This window comes from Corapipo altera, unplaced genomic scaffold (assembly GCF_003945725.1).
Source record: "Corapipo altera isolate COAL_440 unplaced genomic scaffold, ASM394572v1 78, whole genome shotgun sequence".
Lineage (NCBI taxonomy): Eukaryota > Metazoa > Chordata > Aves > Passeriformes > Pipridae > Corapipo > Corapipo altera.
In genome coordinates this window covers 8,438,624-8,456,603 of record NW_020884904.1, presented here as the reverse complement: position 1 = coordinate 8,456,603, position 17,980 = coordinate 8,438,624, and the positions used below count along the sequence as shown (strand labels likewise).

Sequence of the window (17,980 nt, the reverse complement as noted above, 5' to 3'; positions counted from 1 at the left end):
GATAACGGTCCAAGCCTCAGGAGGTGTTGCAGAACCTCAACCCATGATGGCATCAGCAGGAAGCTGTGGGGAAGAAGCAGAGCCCAGAAGGGAGGAGAGGGGTGACAGCTGCAGGGCAGAAGCAAATCCTTCAGCTCCAGTGGGCTTTGAGAGATGCGAATTTAAGACAACCTTGACAGCACCTGTGGCAGCACCCCAGGACTGGTGCAGTGTAGGGTGCTGTGGTTTAGAGATGATGGCTATCACCAGAGTGGCACGAGCAGCTGGGGGAGCAGTGTCTCTCCTGCCACAATGGGGATGTCTGTGCCCCCTGCTTTCCTTTTGGGTTAGCCCAGAACTTCCAAATTCCTAGCTGCTAACAGGTAAAACCTTAAGTCAGTCTCAATGGTTTTTTAAAAAAAAACACAAACAAAAGAAACCCCCAAATTCACCTTCCCTCTGCCCTCTCCCATCCCCCCAAACCCTCAGACCATGAAGTTTCCGGCACAGCTCACTTCTGCTGAGCACAGGAAAAGCGAAACGGCGGCAGCACCCTTGTGCTGGAGCTGTCCGTGCGGCCGCCGCGCCAGCCAGGAGGGGAGATGTCAGACTCGGAGGGGTGCCAGGAGGGTACAGAAGGTGTGAGCCAAGTGGGAGATGAATCCCCTGGGGAGAGCGAGAGGTGAGGCTTGGGGACACCACACCTGCCTTCCAGTCCCGGGATACTGGGAGGCTGGGTAACGGGGAGGGCAATGGTGGGCAAGGAGGATGCGCGACCAAAACAGTGATGACCCACGAGGCTGGAATGGGTCAGATGTTCCATCAGGCTTTTGAAAAGCTTCTCCAGGTAGGGAGAGACTTAGATTTTTCTGAAGCTCTCATCCCCTTTGAACTTCAAAGTCCCTGGGAGGGGGTTGATCAGGTGGGGAATGACAGCTTCAGAAGCAGGTAAGCTCAGTGAGTGTCTGGTGACCTGGACCTGCTCCACAGCCAAAATCAGTCCCATCTCTAAGACCAGTGGGTAGAGATCAGCTGCCTCCTCTGCTTGCTGGGCACATCTGATTTCTTGCTGTGTGCCCTATGTCTCTAGCCAAATTAACCTGGCAGTATTTCAGGCTAGCTGCTGTAAGGTTATACATCTCCCTGTGCCTCCGCTCTGCTTTATAGCTTTATCAGCAGAGACTGTAAAATTTGGGATCTGTTTGCTCCAATGCAGGCAGCTTTCCACGGGGGTTAAAAGAAGACAGATCAGTGGCAGAGACCACATCTGTCTGTGGTGGAGGCAGACAGAGATAAACTCAGCCAAGGTGCATCACCCAGAAGTACTCAGATTTGGACTGGATTCAGGCTGAGCATCCAGTGAGCTTAGGGGGTTGCCTGATTTTTCACCTCCAGCTTCAAAGCTTGCATTAGCATTTCTCCCCAAGGCTTCTGAGAGCCAGCACAGTTAATGTTGACAGGGGAAAAAAACTCTTGAGTGACAATGAGAGGAGAAAGGTGTGTCATCTCCTGTCATTAGTGGTTGCACTAAGTGTTTAGGCTGACACCTGACAGCAATTAGCCTTGGCTGAAGATTTGACTGGAAACTTCAAAAGGTGCTGGAAGGCTCTGTGCATGACTCTCTGCTGAAACAAAGGGAAGCCTTGGTTTCTGGGGGAGCACAGGGGTTTCCTCAGCACTGGAATCTACACAATTCCCAGCATTGCTCCAGCGTGGCTTTGCCTCTCTTGTAGGCTCAGCTCACCTTGCAGTAGCAAGGAGCAGGTGCTGTGCGTGGCCCTAGGCAATCAAACTTTCCTGCTCCCCTCTTGCTGCAGGTGCTGGTATGTTGATGCAAGCAGGGCCACCGCTGGGGTCTGTTGGTGGAGCAGAGTCAGCTTGTTCCCTTTTCTGTTTCCTGCTGGAGTTCCCACTAAATAAGAGGCTGTCTGGAGGAGTCTGTTCTGTAGCACTCAGACCCTTACAGCCTTTAGAAACACGTTTAGAAAGAGTATATATGATCAGTGACAGCAGGGTGGTGCATCCCTTCCTTTCTAGCTGTGTGTGTTTTAGAATCTTAATGAAATTTCTTAAGGAAACTTGATGACAAATGTCGTGAGCAAAAATAAGTTCCTCTTTGTTTTAAAAATCAAGAGAATTACATTCTCTCCCAATTTGTGTAATAGTTTCATGTGCAGCTCTAAATTTCTCCTGTTTTTACTTGTGCTATTTAAACACTTTCTAGGTGATTACCACTCCCAAAATGGAGGAAGGAAGTGTTTACTTGCTGTTTGGTGTTACATTTTCTCACCCTGTGGCTAACTCAGCTCTCTCTGATCTCCTCTCCTTGATGAAAAAGCTTTTTTCAAGCTGGCCTGTGTGTGGATGGAGTCAGGGCAATGCTTCTAAGACAGCCTAAAGCATGATGGAGGTGTGAGCAGTGAGTCTTGTGATGGAGCTGCCAGGAAAGTAAATCCCAAGGCTCCTGGGTGTAAATGCACAGTGGGAGGTGCTGGGAGAAAAGTATAGGTGCTTGTCTATTTAACTGTCCAGTGTATATAGAAGAGGAGCTTGCATTAGAAAATGTCCTAGAAATCTTAATTTGAACATAGCCTACTTTGTTTCCCCATACAAACTGGGACATGCTGGCTAAGTCCTGCTGATGCCAGTGCAACACTACTTAAACCAGACTGGTGTTACACTCTCTTCCATGAACTGGAATTGCTGTATTAGGAAACTGCTGCAGTGTGAGCCTTCCCAAGTAAGCGAGAAGCTGGAGGGAGCTCTGGGGAGGTGGCTGCTTGGGTTGTCCTGCCTTGACAGTGGGAGGCTGGGAGCCCAGCATGCAGTGGATCTGTTACTCAGAGCTCTCTCCATAAAACTCTGGAGGCTTCAGGTAGCCTCTGACCTTGGTTCCTACACCCATAGCAGTGCACATCTCCACAGCTTGGGCTGTGCTCTGCAGGATATCTGCACCTGAGAGGCATGGCTCATGTGGCAGGTTTCTCTTTCCTGTGGGGTCTGAGATGAGATTGGCTTTTCCCAAATTTCCCATCTCCTTCCTTCTGGGGTTTCCCACCCCATGAGCTGTAGGGAGCCCTTGGCAGCCCATGTATGGTCACTGCCTGGGGAGAGGCTCTGCTGTGCCAGCAAGCCCCAGGCGTTTCCTTGCCATGTCTGTCCCCAGCTGTCTTAAATTCTCCAGATCCTTAGAAGACTCTCAAGGGTCTTTGCTAAAATGACTGCTGCTGCTAAGTATATCCATGGTTGGAAGGATGTTGTCTGGGAAAACTGATACTTGGAGAGTCTTTGGACCCCTCAGTGCACTAGATTCCTTGGGGGTGGGATGGAGGGATGGCTGATCCCTGCTCAGGAGTAACTGGTCACAGTTTGACCCAGCTGGGCTCAATAAAGTGGAAAAATAGTAGGGAAATAAACAGGGGAGGACCAGATGGATTATTTAATGAGGCTGCCTTATACTTACGGTTTCCAAATTGGATATAGGTGGTCTGGCAGTGGCATTAGGGGTAAAGAACTGCCTCTAATTATAGGAGGTATCAGGTGCCTTCACTGCCCTTTTCTCCTTGGGGGTAAAAAAATAAATTAAGCCTGGCATGCCTTGCCTTGCCTTGCCTTGCCTCTGAGCTTATTTTGCTATGTAAAGCTATGGGTTTGGAGGAGTGTGTGTTAAAGCAAGGGATTGCCCAGGAGCCTTTATTTGAATTTTACTTTCTTTTTTTTTTTTTTTTTTTAAACACAGAAGACTCTCTGCTGGCTTGAAGGCTGACTGTTTTAAAACTCTTGGTGTGAAGTCTGGCTCTGAAGCTTGTGGGAATCTCTTGCCCTGGATTTTGTAGGGTGAACTTACTTCAGAGGGTTTAGAGCTTTTCTCAAAATCTGAAAACCGTTCTTCTTGCAGTAACTGGAAGGGCTGGCGGTGTGGCAGGAAGTGCTTAACCTTGGCATGCCCTGGGGATCCTGGGCCCCTCTGCTCTGACCCTCACTGACCTTGCTAATCCAGCCTGGCTGACGCTCTGCCTGCATCCCCTCTTTGCATCCATCACCCCTGTGACCCATGTGACCCCGAGCTGTGGGTTTGCACAGTGGCTGAGCTGACTCCTTTCTGCTTTGGTGCTCTCCCCAGAGCTGGGATTGCTCCTAGCTAGGCACTCACCCAGACTGGCTGCTGCCTCTGCCGGGATACTGACTGGCATATGAACAGACCACCTGGCCAGGAGGTGCTCCAAGACCTCACTGGTGCTGTGTTTTTGTAGGAACAGCTTTTTCTTTGAAGGGGTGGGAGTCCTGACCCAAATAAAGTTGTTGCCCAGGCTCCAGGAGGCATTGGTGTGACCACCTGGCTCCTGGGAGTGTAATCTGACTCTGACTGACTGCAGACCAGCTAGTGGCCCTCAGAGGCTCAGAGGAAAGGCCGCAAGGATTTGATGCTCTCCCCTCGTCCTCTCCATGCAGCCCTCCTGCTACAGTCCAGCTATGCAAACCTGCCTGGGAGGGATGGTGTTCACCCCAGCTTGCACAGCAGCTTTGACCTCCTGTAGCCACAGTTTCTGTTCCCTTAATATGTCTGACAAACTCCTAATCAGGCCGAGCCTTTGGTCTGACTGATGAGGTCCTTTGGCAACCTTTGAAGCCAAATGCACAGGGAATGGGTTCTCATGGAGTTGTTCTGTTCTGAAGTCCTTCATAAGGAGAAACCTTGAGGATGTACATCAATGCAAGGAAGACACGGGCCTATATTTTTATGATAGGGACTCAGGGGCCTCTTTGCCCAGGTTTTGTTCTGGATCATGGTCATCTGGTATATGAGTAAAAAAATATGTCCTAGGAGGTGCTGCACATTCTGGGAAGGCAGCTGTCCTGCATGGCATGACTTTGGTATGATCAGTACTAGAGGAGCATCTCCAGCGCCCAGCCAAGGTCAGGGTGTCACCATGGTGAGTGCTTTGTGGCTATCCTGATGACCTACTGCCTCAGGGAAAAGAGAACAGGTTAACTCTACTGCAAAGCTGGACAGCTGAGATGTTTAGGAAGGGATGTCCTAACTGTAGAACTTGCCCACTGCATATTTACTACCCTAGAGAGTTTCCTATTGGACCTGTGTGACATCTGTCAGGCCTTGGCAGCTGTCTTAGGTAACCCAAGGCATTGTCAGTGGTGCCTGACACCTATGTTTAGGCACCTGAATTGCTCCCTAATTTCCCAGTATCATCTAGGAAGCAAAGGCTATAGCCCTGCTCTTCTGAGGTTTGGCCAGGTATCTCGCAGTCCTCAGCCTGTCTGCATGTTCCACAGAGGGTCAGTCACGAGTGGGTTAACCAGCCCTGCTTGGAGCCCATATATGTTTTCCTTGCCAGTGTATCCATCCTAACACACACCAGATGTGTGAGGCAGCCCTTGGACTGTCTTAATCCCAGGTTTCAGCACTCAGAGCTGTCTTTCTCACGGGCAGGTCTGCAGTGGCTTCCACTCCTGCAGTCCATATCCTCTGCAGGAGAACTTGCAGCAAGGTAGGGCAAAATATTTTCTGTTATTTTCTTCTTTAAACCAGTCCCTCCTGGGATGGGCTGCTGCAGCAGAGATGATGCTGACAGCTCCATCTTCAGTCCTATGAGGGGAGTGTCGAATGCAGGAACTACTTGAGTTCACCCTGTCTCAGAGGAGCAATGCATCCACCACAGCCTGGTGCATCTGGTAACTGTCCAAGGGATACCCAAGTAAAGAGGAAGAAGCATGAGCAAACCCAGCTGGCTTCATTAATGAATGGATATGGCAGTCAGTGGGCTTCTATTAGCTTGATTGGTGACTTGCACCCAATGATCTGAAAACTTGAGGCCATTTGGGGGCAACTGGAGACATACAAGACTTGGTCTAGTTGAATCTCAGTTTATTTGGATTTCTCTTGCTATTGCACAGATGTGTAGGCCCAAATGTTTTTGCAACTGTACATCAGCACCATCCCTCTGCCTGCCATAAAGCGGTGCCAGTTTGCATCAGCTAGAGGTCTTCGGTTCTTTCCCTTACACGTTCATTTTGAAAACAGATTGTTAGGGATTAATTCTGCATTACCAAGGAGCCTCTCCCCCAGGAAGGCTCTAGGTATCTGTTGCTTGCTGCAGCTGAGCAGACAGTATGTGTAATGCCTTTTATCAAGTCCTTGCCAGATAGTTTGGAAAATATGATCTCTTCTACTGTGCTTGTGCATGCTTGTGCTTTTCTGCTGCAGAAGCAGTTTCCTTTCCAGTGCAAGCTTGCTTTGGAGCTATTAGCATTGACAAACCCTGAACTATTGACAGACCCCAAGCAATCACTGCTGCCAGCTATTTGGGAGGGGCAAAGTTCTCCTCCAATAAAATTGGTGACAATAATAATTTCCTCTTAAAATAAGTGCCTCCTTACAGTTGTCACGTAGCTTCCCATAACATGAGCTGACAGCATTGTGCCTGAGCTGAGCTGTCTTGAAGGGCAGACTAATGAGATAGACTATGCTTCCCTGCTCTGGTGGAACTTCTCCTTCCTTAGGGTGGCATTTGTCTCTTCTGCTGCATCTCCTTGACAGTTACCACCTTCCTGTACACAGCCTTAGCTGCCCTTTGTGCAGAAAGGCTCATCTCAGCTTTTTGTTGGGCCCCACTTGATGGATCCATGTGCCTTCAAGCTTTTTGGATACATGATGATACTTTTGCGGGCCCTTTCGAAACAGCTCCTGTCTTCTGCCCAGCTTAGCGAGGGAGGCATGGATGGATATTGGCAAGGTGATATTAGATGCCTTTCCCCAGCACAAGGAGGGACTTAAAGTGAGGGTGTACCTTGGAAGCAGGAACTGTCAAACAGTGCTTGGGAGTTCCTTCTTATCCATTTAGTCTACTCTGACTCCAGCTAAAGTAACCAGCCCAGCAGTGTAAAGCGGAGATTCATGATTGCTAAAACTGCTTGTATTGCACAATATCAGGGCCTTGAACCAGCTGTAGATGAGCTAATAAGTTTATACTGGGCAGAAGCTGTATTTTGCTTCTTGAAAGCTGTGTGGTCAGCTGAGCAGCATGGCTTGACACTCGTGCAGTGGTACTGTCCTACAAGCCTATCAACAAAATGTAGTGCTTGGCTTTGGGTGATGCTTAAACACGTCACACAGATGCCATTTGGTGAAGGAAGGTGGTGCCTCTGTTATAGGTTATGCCCCTCTCAAACCCAACGTGGGAGATGTCTGAAAGTGTCTTCAGCTGCCCGGTTCCCATCTAATCCAGCTAGTCAAAGCAAAGACCACTCCATTTATTTTGAATAGACATTCAAAATTCAAATTCATTCATCAGTTTTCCAAACCTTGGTGAGCAGAGACCAGTGACAAAGCAATGCGATGCTATAAGAAGGCCTTTTTTAGGCACTTCCTACAGTGTCTGCTGGGGAAAGACAACCACTTGGCAGCAGTTGCCTATAGCTTATCCATCCTGGCTGGAGTCCTTTGTCCTGCTTCTTGGCCCTGCAGTGGAGAAGCATCCTAAAGAGATGGAGTCTGTCTCCTCAGGGCCAATAGTTCTCCTCTTGTCCTGTAATAACCCTCCTTCATAGGATGGGAGTGTCTTATCTGCAGCCATTGTTTTGTCTTCCTGTCTCTTTCCCAATGGCTTTGTTGATTTAACCTAATATATAGATATGGGGCACAGTATCAGTAATGACTCTGGCTTAACATGCTGGACCAGATGCACTCCTCCAGGGTTTGGCTGAGTCACTTGGCCTTGGCCTCGGTCTGGAAAACTCGGTGGCTCACTGCAGTGGCTCAGGTAATATCGCACTACTTGCATAGCACTTAGCACAACAGGGGCTCAGATATCCTTTAACTATGCTGGGCTACCCAGTTAATGCTTCTCTCCTTCTCCTGTTTTTAAAATCCATCCTTTGTACTGGTTTGTATGACCCCTGGAACAAAAGCCTCTTCTCTTACAATGCTTGTAAGCTTGCATCTTCCCCTCTCACTGATAAATGAAGCAAACTCTTGGGATTTTAGGTTTATGGATATACCCATTAAGTTCCTCAGAGAGAGTCCCTTTTCCGTACTGTGTAAGGGTGAGAGGTAGCAGTGGGGTAGAGGAAGAAGGATGCTCCTTCTAGATCCAGCTTATGATTTCCTCTCATTTCTGCCTCTTTGGATGTCTTACGAAGAAAGTCATCATTGATCCCATGCCAAATATTTCAGACTTAGTATGACACAGTGTTTGTTGGTTCTTTTGACCCAGCCCACAATTATACATGTTCTTCATGGTGCTCCTTCAAGTGCGTGGGCCTGGCAAAAGCTCTGAGCCAAGACAGCTCCCGCCTACGGCCCCCCCTCCCTGAACACCCATGGGTCATGTGCTGGCTTGGGCATATCCTCTCCTGACTCGTGGCCAGGGCAGAGGAAGGCTTGCTAGGGAGCATCATTGGGACTGGACTCCTTCCCCTGCACTCTGAGCTAATTGCACAGGCGAGGTGCCCTGCCCTCTTGGCAGCACACTTCTGGAGCTTGTAATGAGCTGTTCTGGTGTGAAGGAGACAACGTGCTGCTTTTGGCTGCTAGATGTGCTCTTTCCTTGGGATTATCTCTGACTGCCTGTTTTGGTCTCTGGCTGCCCAAAAGTGAGTGCTGGCAGAGTAAGCTGGACTGAGTTAAGTGTGAATTTGGAGTGAAGGTAAGGTGGGCAAACCCTATCCATCAGGTTCATGTGTAAACCATACCATCTATGCACCTGATGTACCAAATGGTGTGCCCCTTTCCCTGCTTTCAGGAGCAGAGGCTCCTGAAGGGCTGGGCAAATGCTGATGTCTGCCAGGCTGGTTCAAAGTGGGGGTTGCATGTGCATGGTGAAGAGAGGCTGGTGAGATGTCAGGAGAGGGAGAGAGGTTTGTAATGGCAGAGGGAAAGATGCCTCACTTAAAAGACAAACCAGAGACCCCCCATCTACTCCATTGTCCTAGAGGGGATGCTGGTGGAAGCACAGGGTCTCTGGCTGAGACAGGGCTCTTAGTCCTTGCTGAAGATGTGAGGCTGTTCCTGCAAGAACATCTTCTCAGGGGGAGATCCCCACTGACATGCAGGCATGGACCTCTGGAAACCATGCTGGCAGATGAAGGCAATCGTAAGACACTGGCCCTCACAGTGACTGTACCTGGGGCTTATGCTGACAGTGCATCCCAGCAATATTGGAAAGAATTGCTTGGGCTGCATTTCCTAGAGTATTTTTGTTTCTTTTTTTTCTTTTCTAGACCATGTGTGAGCCTTCAACTGATTTTGCGACTAGTCCTACATAGCAGAATGATTGTGTAATTAACGGGAACTGGTGCGGCCCTATCTCTCTCTGGGACTCCTGCTCTCTTTCCCACAGTGATGGAGACAGACTCATTCTCTCTCTTAGCATCTCACCTTCTCTGCTTCCCCTGCTGCTGGGAAGAGCTTTGGGAAACTCTTCAGTGCCATGCAATGTGTTCCTGGGTGCTCCAGCCATCCCAGGTCCTGCAAGGGTGTGCATTTTTGCTGCAGAGATTTATGGTGGTTCTCCTAGCTCAAACTGTGCCAAAAAATAACAGATGAATCAATTCTTTGTTTTTCTTCCTGTGTCCACTGTACTCCTACTCGCTTCCTGCTGGGACCAGGAGGTTTGTTTCTGTGAAAGGATATGAACAGCTGTGGGACTGATGCTGACCTTACTGTTCTTGGATACATGGTGTGACTCAGACTGATGCACGTGGCCTCAGCAGCGAGAGAGAGGAGAGGGGACTGAAGACACATCTGTACTGCAAGATGATGATGTGGGATTTCTCCTGCACTGTTCTTTCTCTTTCACAGCCTTTGTGCCTTCAAATAATAGTTTTAAATGGTCCCTGCCCCATGGAGATGGAGACAGTGACTCTGTCCATGTGTCAGTTGGTGTACAGTTCCTTCCCTTCTTGCAAGCTGTGGGTCCTGCTCTGCTCTCCACTCCCTGTTGTACTGCAGGACCCTGCTGAGGAAGGATGAGTTCTCTTGTTATACCTTGTATCTTTCTCAAAGATGAAGCCAAGGAGAAGGGCAGGAAGCCTTCCCCAGAGGTCGAGTAGCCCAGACATCTTGCAAGATTTTTCTAGGTGGAGTTCAGTACCAGGAATGTCTCTCTCTGGGAGCAACACAGAGCTCAGCCTGTCGCAATTAAGGGACCTCTTTTCTCACTGCTTCACTTCTGGTGTTTCCAAATTATCTTAACATCTTAGATCAGTAAGAGCTAATGTCATGACCTCTCTCTGGTCCTGGATTTCATCATCCAAGCATGGTTTTTGTCGGCCCTGTTCATTGAAAGCCCTATCTCTGAGAGGCAGTCAGGTCTGGAATTGGGGTGGAAGTCTGCCGAGTGCTTGCAAGACAAAGAGCTCATGCTGGCATCCTCAAGGAGACAAACCCAGGTGTGGAGCCAAGGCTCTCTTGCTGGGGGAATCAACAGCTTTTCCCTCTACCCATTCACATGGAGAATCTCGCCTCTGGTAGGTAGCGGTGTGCCCTTGCCTCTTTCCCTCCCCACACCTAGCAGGCTCCTGCCTTCTCCTGGTGACAGTGGCTGCATTCCTCCTTGCCCCTCCTCACCTCCCTGGGGATCACCTGGCATCTCTGCCTGAAGTAAGTGCCTGCTGTGATTTCATTCAGCCCCTCATTGTTGCTAGCCCATGGCTGCTAACTACATCTCTGCCTGCCAGGGCTCCTTCAAGTTGCATCCTTGTCTGGCTTGGACCATGGGAGTCACTGGCAGGTTTGGGCTGATTCTCTCCAAAAAGAAAACCCTGTAGGTGCACACTTCATTTCAACTCTGGCCAATTGTGGTGAAGTCAATAGGAATGTTCACATGCTTAAACCTAATTACTTCTGCAAGCACTTGCATGGCTGGGACAAGCTCTTTTTCAGCAACAGAGAGCTTTTGTGGTGTATCTCTTGCATCTTCTCACCAAATTTAGAAAGAAAAATATGCAGTGTGATATTGTCTGAGCAGCTCACAGAGTAAGGGCAGCATCAATGTCTGTGCTTTGTTGTTTTTGTTGTTCATAATCACTTAGGTGATGCTTAGTAAATACCTGCAGAAACAAAATAAGCTGTTTTAAAATGAAAAGACAGTGGAAAAAGGGCAGGCACTTTCTTATTTTTAATTGAGACTTCTAGATGTATTTCATGGGCAACTTCCCCATTTCAGCTTATTAGGTGTCAAAAAGCACTTCTGAAGAAGTGATTGAAAGGAAATGTGTAAATGAGATGAGAGGGACTGAAAGAAGAAGGAAGGTAAGGGTCTAAGCAGGGTGATTCCACATAACTGCTTCTATATTGGAGACATCCAGACAAATATTCCCACTTACCTTGGGGAACATGGGCAGGCCACGCCAAGAGCACCATAATGTGCCTTAGCAGGGCTGGAACTTGCTAGGTGCAAGTCCAGGTACCTGTTGGTTTGGCATGGCAAAAGATGTTTTCCCCTCAGAAAAAGCACATGTGGATGCAGGGTAAGGAAGAAGACTTCCCCCCCAATCTCTGCCCTGATGATACTCCCACGATGAACATGAATCTGAATGCATGGCAGATGGGCATTTTGTTTTAGCAGGTGGCAATGTTAGTCTTTCATCAAACACTCACACACTTCTTTAATCTCCTGAAATATCAGTGTTTCATGGAGGCAAGCCAGATTTAGCCAGATTTTTTTTCCCTTGCCCTATTTGATGGCTGGGAAAACAGGCATGGGAGAGCTGGTCACCTGGGCAGGGGAAGGGGAAGTCTAAGAGCAGAAGCAGGATGTATGCTGCTTGCCTCTCTGAGGATTCCCCCAAAGTACAAATACTATCTCCATCACAGGAGAACATTTTTCTCTGGTATGGCATTTCCCAGCACAAGGCCCCTTTCGTATTAATCTGACTCTTGGTTCACCTTCGGGTGTGCAGGGACTGTTTGGAGGTGAAACCTTCATGCAAGACTTCTGCTGTGAATGGACCAGGAGTAATTTACAGCCCGCCGAGTGCAAGTTGCCAACCTGGATTTCTGCTCCTTAGTTGCTTTGTGTAATCAGGAAAACAGTGGTAAAGGTGGAGGGGGGGGGGGGGGATGAAAAAAAAAAAGGGGGGGGGGGGGGGGGTTGAATAGGATAAGGAGGGAGAGAAGAGAGTTAAAGCGAGAAAAGAATCCCTCTCGCAGGGGAGCGCCGGGCTTTGTGCTGCGGGGCCCGCCGGCGGCTGCGCTCGCAGAGATTCTCCCGTGACACTTCCACGAGGCAGAGGGGGAGGAGGAGGAGGAGGTAGAGGTGGAGGAGACAAGCCGGGGGTGTGGAGCAGGGGGGGCTAGCAGAAACAAAAGGAAACCAGCTGCAGAACTTCCTGAAGGCGGAGAGGGGGCCGCGGGAGCGCGCAGTGCCGGGCGGCTGCCTGCGGCGCTGGGGAGGGGGCGGCAGCGGGACCCTGCCCGCCGCGCCTGTGGCCACCATGACCAGCGCGATCCTCAGGAGAAACTCCAGCAAGCAGGGCCTGCAGAACCTCATCAGGTGAGCACCCACCTGCCCGCGGGGGACCCGCTCCAGGCTCCGGCTGGCGCTGCCCGCGCCGAGGGGCGCGGGTGGGGGGGCGCCGGGTGAGGAAAGGGGGAGTGTGTGTCGCAACGACCATCTTCGTGTCCCTTTAAATCGTGTGAATTTCGTCCTCATCCTGATTTTCCAGCAGACTCAATGCATTGGAAGGAAGGATAATAGATACCCCCCCCCCCGCCCCTCCTCCCCAAAAGCTGTATGAGAAAAGCAGATTTGAACTTACTGATGGTTTTTCCAGGAGCTCCCAACTGAAATAACTGAGCACAACTGTACTGTGACACTCACCTGAGCGGCTGGTTTCGCCCCATCCGCTCTCCGTGCAAGGGATGTCTCAGTACGTGTCTTTTTTGTGTCCCCTGAACGCTGAATGGTCCTGCCTAGAAACAGGATTTTTCTTTTTTTTTTCCTGTAGGAACTGTATGTTGTGCACGCTGTGATATGCGTTTTCAATTTAGAGATCAGTGAAGGGCTGGATCCTCCCACGGCTGCAAGCTGACACTCTTCTTTTTTGATTTAATTGATCACAATAGTGCTTTGAACCTTTCTCTTAGAGTCTAATTGCCAGGGCAGGGAGGTGGACGGCTCAGTTGGGTTTATTCCCATTTGTCAGCCGGGGCTGAACTGGGGAGGATGGCTACATTGTCTGCTGCCTCTGGGATTCCCTACCATGCGGTCAATCTGCTCTTCCCTGTGGGCTGGAAATGCTGCTTTCCTCTGTGGGTCTGGACAATGGTGGTGTGCCATGCTGATGGCTCTGACTGGACAGAAGAGAGGCACTTCTCACCTCTTTATATTTAATTGAGCAGCTGGATGGGTGAGAGGTGGAATTAGGGAGTGCTGGACTCACAGAATCTTGGGTACCTCTTGACTCCCTTGTCCTCACTGTGCCTGCTGGTCTCCAGCATAGAGGTGGAGGATGTCAAAGTGGGGTTTATTTTGACAGGCATTTTCCAGTCAATTTGGGATCTCCTCGACTAGTATTGCAGCCTCTAAGTCTCACCTCTCAAATGAGTTTCCCACCTTGGAAGGGAAACAGGCTCCTACAGCCATCCAGTCCCTGCCACCTTCTCCTGTTCTAGACCCAGGGCAGTGGGCAGAAAAGCTCCCACTGGTTCCACAGGCCCCTGGGTGGAAAGTGGGCAGGAGGAGCTGATTCCTCTCTATTCATCTCCTGTTTGTCCTGTTGGACTCTTTCCCTGGTCTCAGCCCGGAGGGACTGGGATCTCAGTTACACATCCCTGTTTCAGAAAAGGGCTTGGTCAGGGGCTCCTGAGGAGTAGGGAAATCTCATTGTGGGTGTGCAGAAGGCAGAGATGGGCTCAGATTTGGGGCCAGCTGGTATTGAGGAGGGCCAGGCAAATGAACTGCTCACAGCTGAGTGGCAATTTATTTTGCAGGGTGGCAGATGGGGGAGAGCAGGGGGAAGCATGTGTGCCTCATGCAAAGAAAAGGGGCGTCCAAAGAACTGTCGTCAACACAGCCCAAGTCAGAGGTGTTTTTCTGTCCTTCATAATGTTTCCAAGTTCATCCTGCTGTGCATAAGGGACTTTTCGTGTCCCAGAGACTCAGAGGGGCTTTTACAAGGTGACATTTGTGCTGAGCGGGGTTTATTACACTTAATCTGGCTGAGGTTTGGCTTTGTGGCTGTGTTTTCCAGTCCTGCTTACAGACAAGGAAGGGAGTGGGGTGTGGGTGTGAGGGATTTCCATGGTTTACACGCAGATAGCCTCGCTTATGTTCACAGGATTCAACAGCAGAATGGGCAGGTCTGCTCCATACACAGCATAGTTTGTTTTGCAGTTGTATTTTCTCCCGGAGCAGTTTCCCTGCTAAGAATGACTGTGGGGCTGGCTCTGCAAGCCCTACCACCTTGGCTGCAGGAACAAGCTGCTTCAGTCAGTGAATGGCTTGAGGCTTCTGGCTTGAAGATATATTGCTGTCAAGATTCCCGTGCTCTCCTTTTGTCTGTCCCAAGGTGATTGCAGGCAGAGTGGTTACAGTGGTTACAGGTCATGGGCTCATCTGATGTGTCCAAGACCTGGAGCACAAGAGTGAAAACGGCTGCTCAGAGCCATATTTGCAAGCACTTGGGATTTCGATGTGGTGTCAAGATTTACCTGGCTGCTCCTGCTGCAGGTCGTCAGTGGGGATAACCAGGGAATTGCCTTCTCTGAGCATGGCTCAGCTAAGGGAGCTACTTGTCAGCTGTCCAACAGCTGCTTTCAAAGTTCCTGAGCTGAAACCAGTGTAAAAGTCTTGTGGATTTTGGGTTGAAGAGCTGAGTTCCCATGCTTTAAGCATCCTGCCTTGTGCTTGATACAAACCCCCAGCATTTCAGACAAAGGGGACCATGCCCATGTGCTGAGCATCACCCAAACATCCGTCCCAGGAGCCTGATTTGCATGAAAAGGCTTTTCCACTGACTGCTGACAGGTTTAGTGCATGCCATGCTTCGGAGTGGTTTGATGTGCTTTGGAGCACCGGACCATGTTGGAGACACCTTCAGGCTGAAGTGCTGAGCTAGCACTCTGGAAAACGTCTTTCCCCTCTGCCCAGCCTGGAGTTGGATTGGAAAAATTAGCTTTCCTCCTTCCTCACTGAAGAAGATGCTTTGCAGAAGGTGCAGGCAGGAACCTGCCATTTACATCTGAAAAGTTGGAGACTGAAAAGAGCCCAGGGTTATGTCTTGCAACTGCAGAGCAGGAGTGGCTGAGTAATTACCTGGGAAAGGCATGAGAAGAATGGACAATTGCAGGGCTGTCTACCTCCACTCCTTTGCCCCTCGCGCCCAGGCACTCCCCTCATCCGGCATAGTTTCTCTATCAGGATATCACTTGGGAAAGATTTCTCCCTTTGTAGCATGATGATCCCTTGCACACCCACAAGACTCCAAACATGAGCTGCTTTATCTTGTTATCGAGGTCTCTTTTCTCCTTATCCATTTAATGAATTCCTATAAATAAGATAGGGATCCAGTGCCTCTTATGTCGATTCATTCAGTTCATTATCTGCTCCTGCTGGAATTTTATTCTCCCCCTATTTATCGAGCCTCAAGTGTTTCACAAAAGAATATGGCTGTTTAATTAACCTACAAATCAGCGTCTCTGTAAATCAGCTGTGCCGCTCCTTGAAACCAGATTATTGGGCCTCTTGGTTGACGCTGCTCCCACTAAGTGCTGCGGTGTCTTGCTGCAGTTGTGTCCCCATAGCTGGGCTGTCGATGCCTGGCTGGAGTGTGCAGCTGTGGGGTGAAGTGTGCATGCAGATGGATGTGAGTTAGAAGGAGTACTGCTCTTGTCTCGGCTGGTTTGTTTTTTATGCAGCATGTGGGTGAACCTTGGGTACCATTCGGAAGTGAGCTGTGATTTTTTCTTGGGGGGGAAAAAGGACAGTTTTCTTGCACACTGCTTGTATGCTTCCTAGGACAATGGGGACCTGGTCCAGAACAGGGGCTTCAGAGCATGGCTGCTGCACAGGCAACAAATAAACGAGTGTCTCTAATTATAAGTCAGAAAATTGAATCACATGATAGAGCTAATTATTTACTCTATAGGATGAGACTTTTGCTTTATCTTCTGTGAAGCCATTAACATGGGAAGCCAAACTGTGAGATCTGAAATGAATCTTGCATGCCTTTGTGTTTTGGCCTACCATACATGATGAGATGTTTTCCACCTCCAGCTGATGCCAACACTCATGTCCTGGCACCCATGAGGCAGCTGCATGGCTCCTTCTTTCTCCCTACAACTCGGTACTGCATTGTCCAGCAATACTCTTGGCAATGCTTGGAGTTCCTCAGCATTAGGGGTAGCTTTAAAATTTTCTGAACTCCTTGAATTTTGGTGTATGTCATGAGTGTAATATTTAGTTTGATCAGGATATGGGGGCTCTGCCCAGCTCTGCGGGATACCTTCCTTTCTACCTCCATGCGATGTTTCCTGAAGCTTGCCAGGATGTTTCTCAGCAGGGAAGATGCTACTCCAGTATTTCTGTCTTGACCTCCTGAGTGCTGAGCTGGGAACAAGGAGCTGGAAGCACTTGGGAGGGCTGGATGGTGCTTTGATGGGGAAGAACATTTTTTTTTTTGGGGGGTTAGTTGACATGGTCTGGGCACTGTTGGTTGTTTGGGAGATAACTACTCTGGGGGCTATTGCAGCATTGCTTTAGTCCACTTCTCTGGCTTGTGAATAGGTATGGGGAATGAGGAATTCTTGCTCTGAAAAAGTGAGGCAGCTCTTTAGGGGAGATGGGAAAAATGAATGTGCAGGAATGAGCCCGTAGCAGAGCTGCTGCATGGGGAGAGGAGGGAGGGATGCTGGTGTAGGACAGGGGGACACAGGACCTTCATCAATGGGATTCATACTTTGCAATGCTGCCTCAAATGTTGCATGAGGAGCCTATGGTCCCTGCAGGGCTTGCTCACCACAGTGCTCCCTTTCCCAAATCCTCCCTATTTTGATGTGTTTATTAGTCGCCTTTATTTTTGTTATCCTTCTGTGTCCCATCACCATGGCCAGGGCAGAACTAGTGGGCACCTTTGCAAACCCTGCGAGTGGGGGGCGAGTGAGAAGGGAGACATGACCAGATGCTGCTGGCAGGGAGGAGCAACCAGGAGAGCTCTTTGGCTACACTGATCGCCCAGTGTTGCTGGGGCATGCCTGGGGGATTTCCACATCCTGGTGAGGCTTCACTGGTGCCAGCTGCTTGCAGAGCAATGCCACCACATTTTGCAAGTCAGGAGGGACCTGGTGATTTGCAACCCAGCTGAGCCATGGGGCAGGGTGAGGGGAAGGGGCTAAGCCAGTATGTGGTGGGTAGCCCCTCCCTGGGTGCCTCATGGGATGCCCACGCTCTGCTTTCACTCTGCAGACAGCAGCTCATCATTCTCTCTCCAATTGCCGAAGCTCATCTGTCCCAGAGTATCCTGTTGATCCATTCCCATATTTTCCCAGCCCTGGGGCTTGTTTTTTTCAGAACTCCACCTACCATTGACCTTTCCCAGAAACCAGCTGATGGGGTTTGTTTGCTTTTAGCCTGGCTTGACTTCGATTTTTTTACCTGCTCTTAAGCAACTGGATATTTAGGGCCTGAACTTTGAGCCCATGGAAATTTTGGGGAGCTGTAGTGAGCCTCTGGCCCCTCAGGGCTGCAAGCACAGGTTATCCGCATCCTCTAATGGAGTGGAGAAGGAACACCACATGTATCTGAGCGTGGTTCAGTTAGAAAGGGCACTGGATGGAGAAGCTGAGGTCTGAGGCTTTGCAGCTGGGATGGTGCGTAAATGGTGTGTAAGAACTAATTATCAGCTTCCAGATTGGTTTTTTTTTTTTCTCTTTTTTTCCCCTTCTCCTACCATTTCTAACTCTGTTGATGGAGCACCAAATAGTCATCAAACATCAGCAACATGGTCCTTCAGCTCTATTGTGGGCAGAGGGCAGCTGGGGCTG

The 17,980-nt window shown here is 49.6% G+C and overlaps 1 protein-coding gene across 1 annotated transcript in view; it reads left to right on the top strand.

Annotated features, from left to right (window-relative positions):
• Positions 1–539: 539 nt before the first annotated feature.
• The window catches only part of LSP1 (lymphocyte specific protein 1), a 50,032-nt gene continuing 32,591 nt past the window's right edge, over positions 540–17,980 (top strand). The window contains exon 1 of the mRNA XM_027651117.1: positions 540–661. Within this exon, the coding sequence (XP_027506918.1) occupies positions 582–661 (80 nt within the window). The 5' untranslated portion in view covers positions 540–581. The remainder of the gene's footprint in view (positions 662–17,980) is intronic.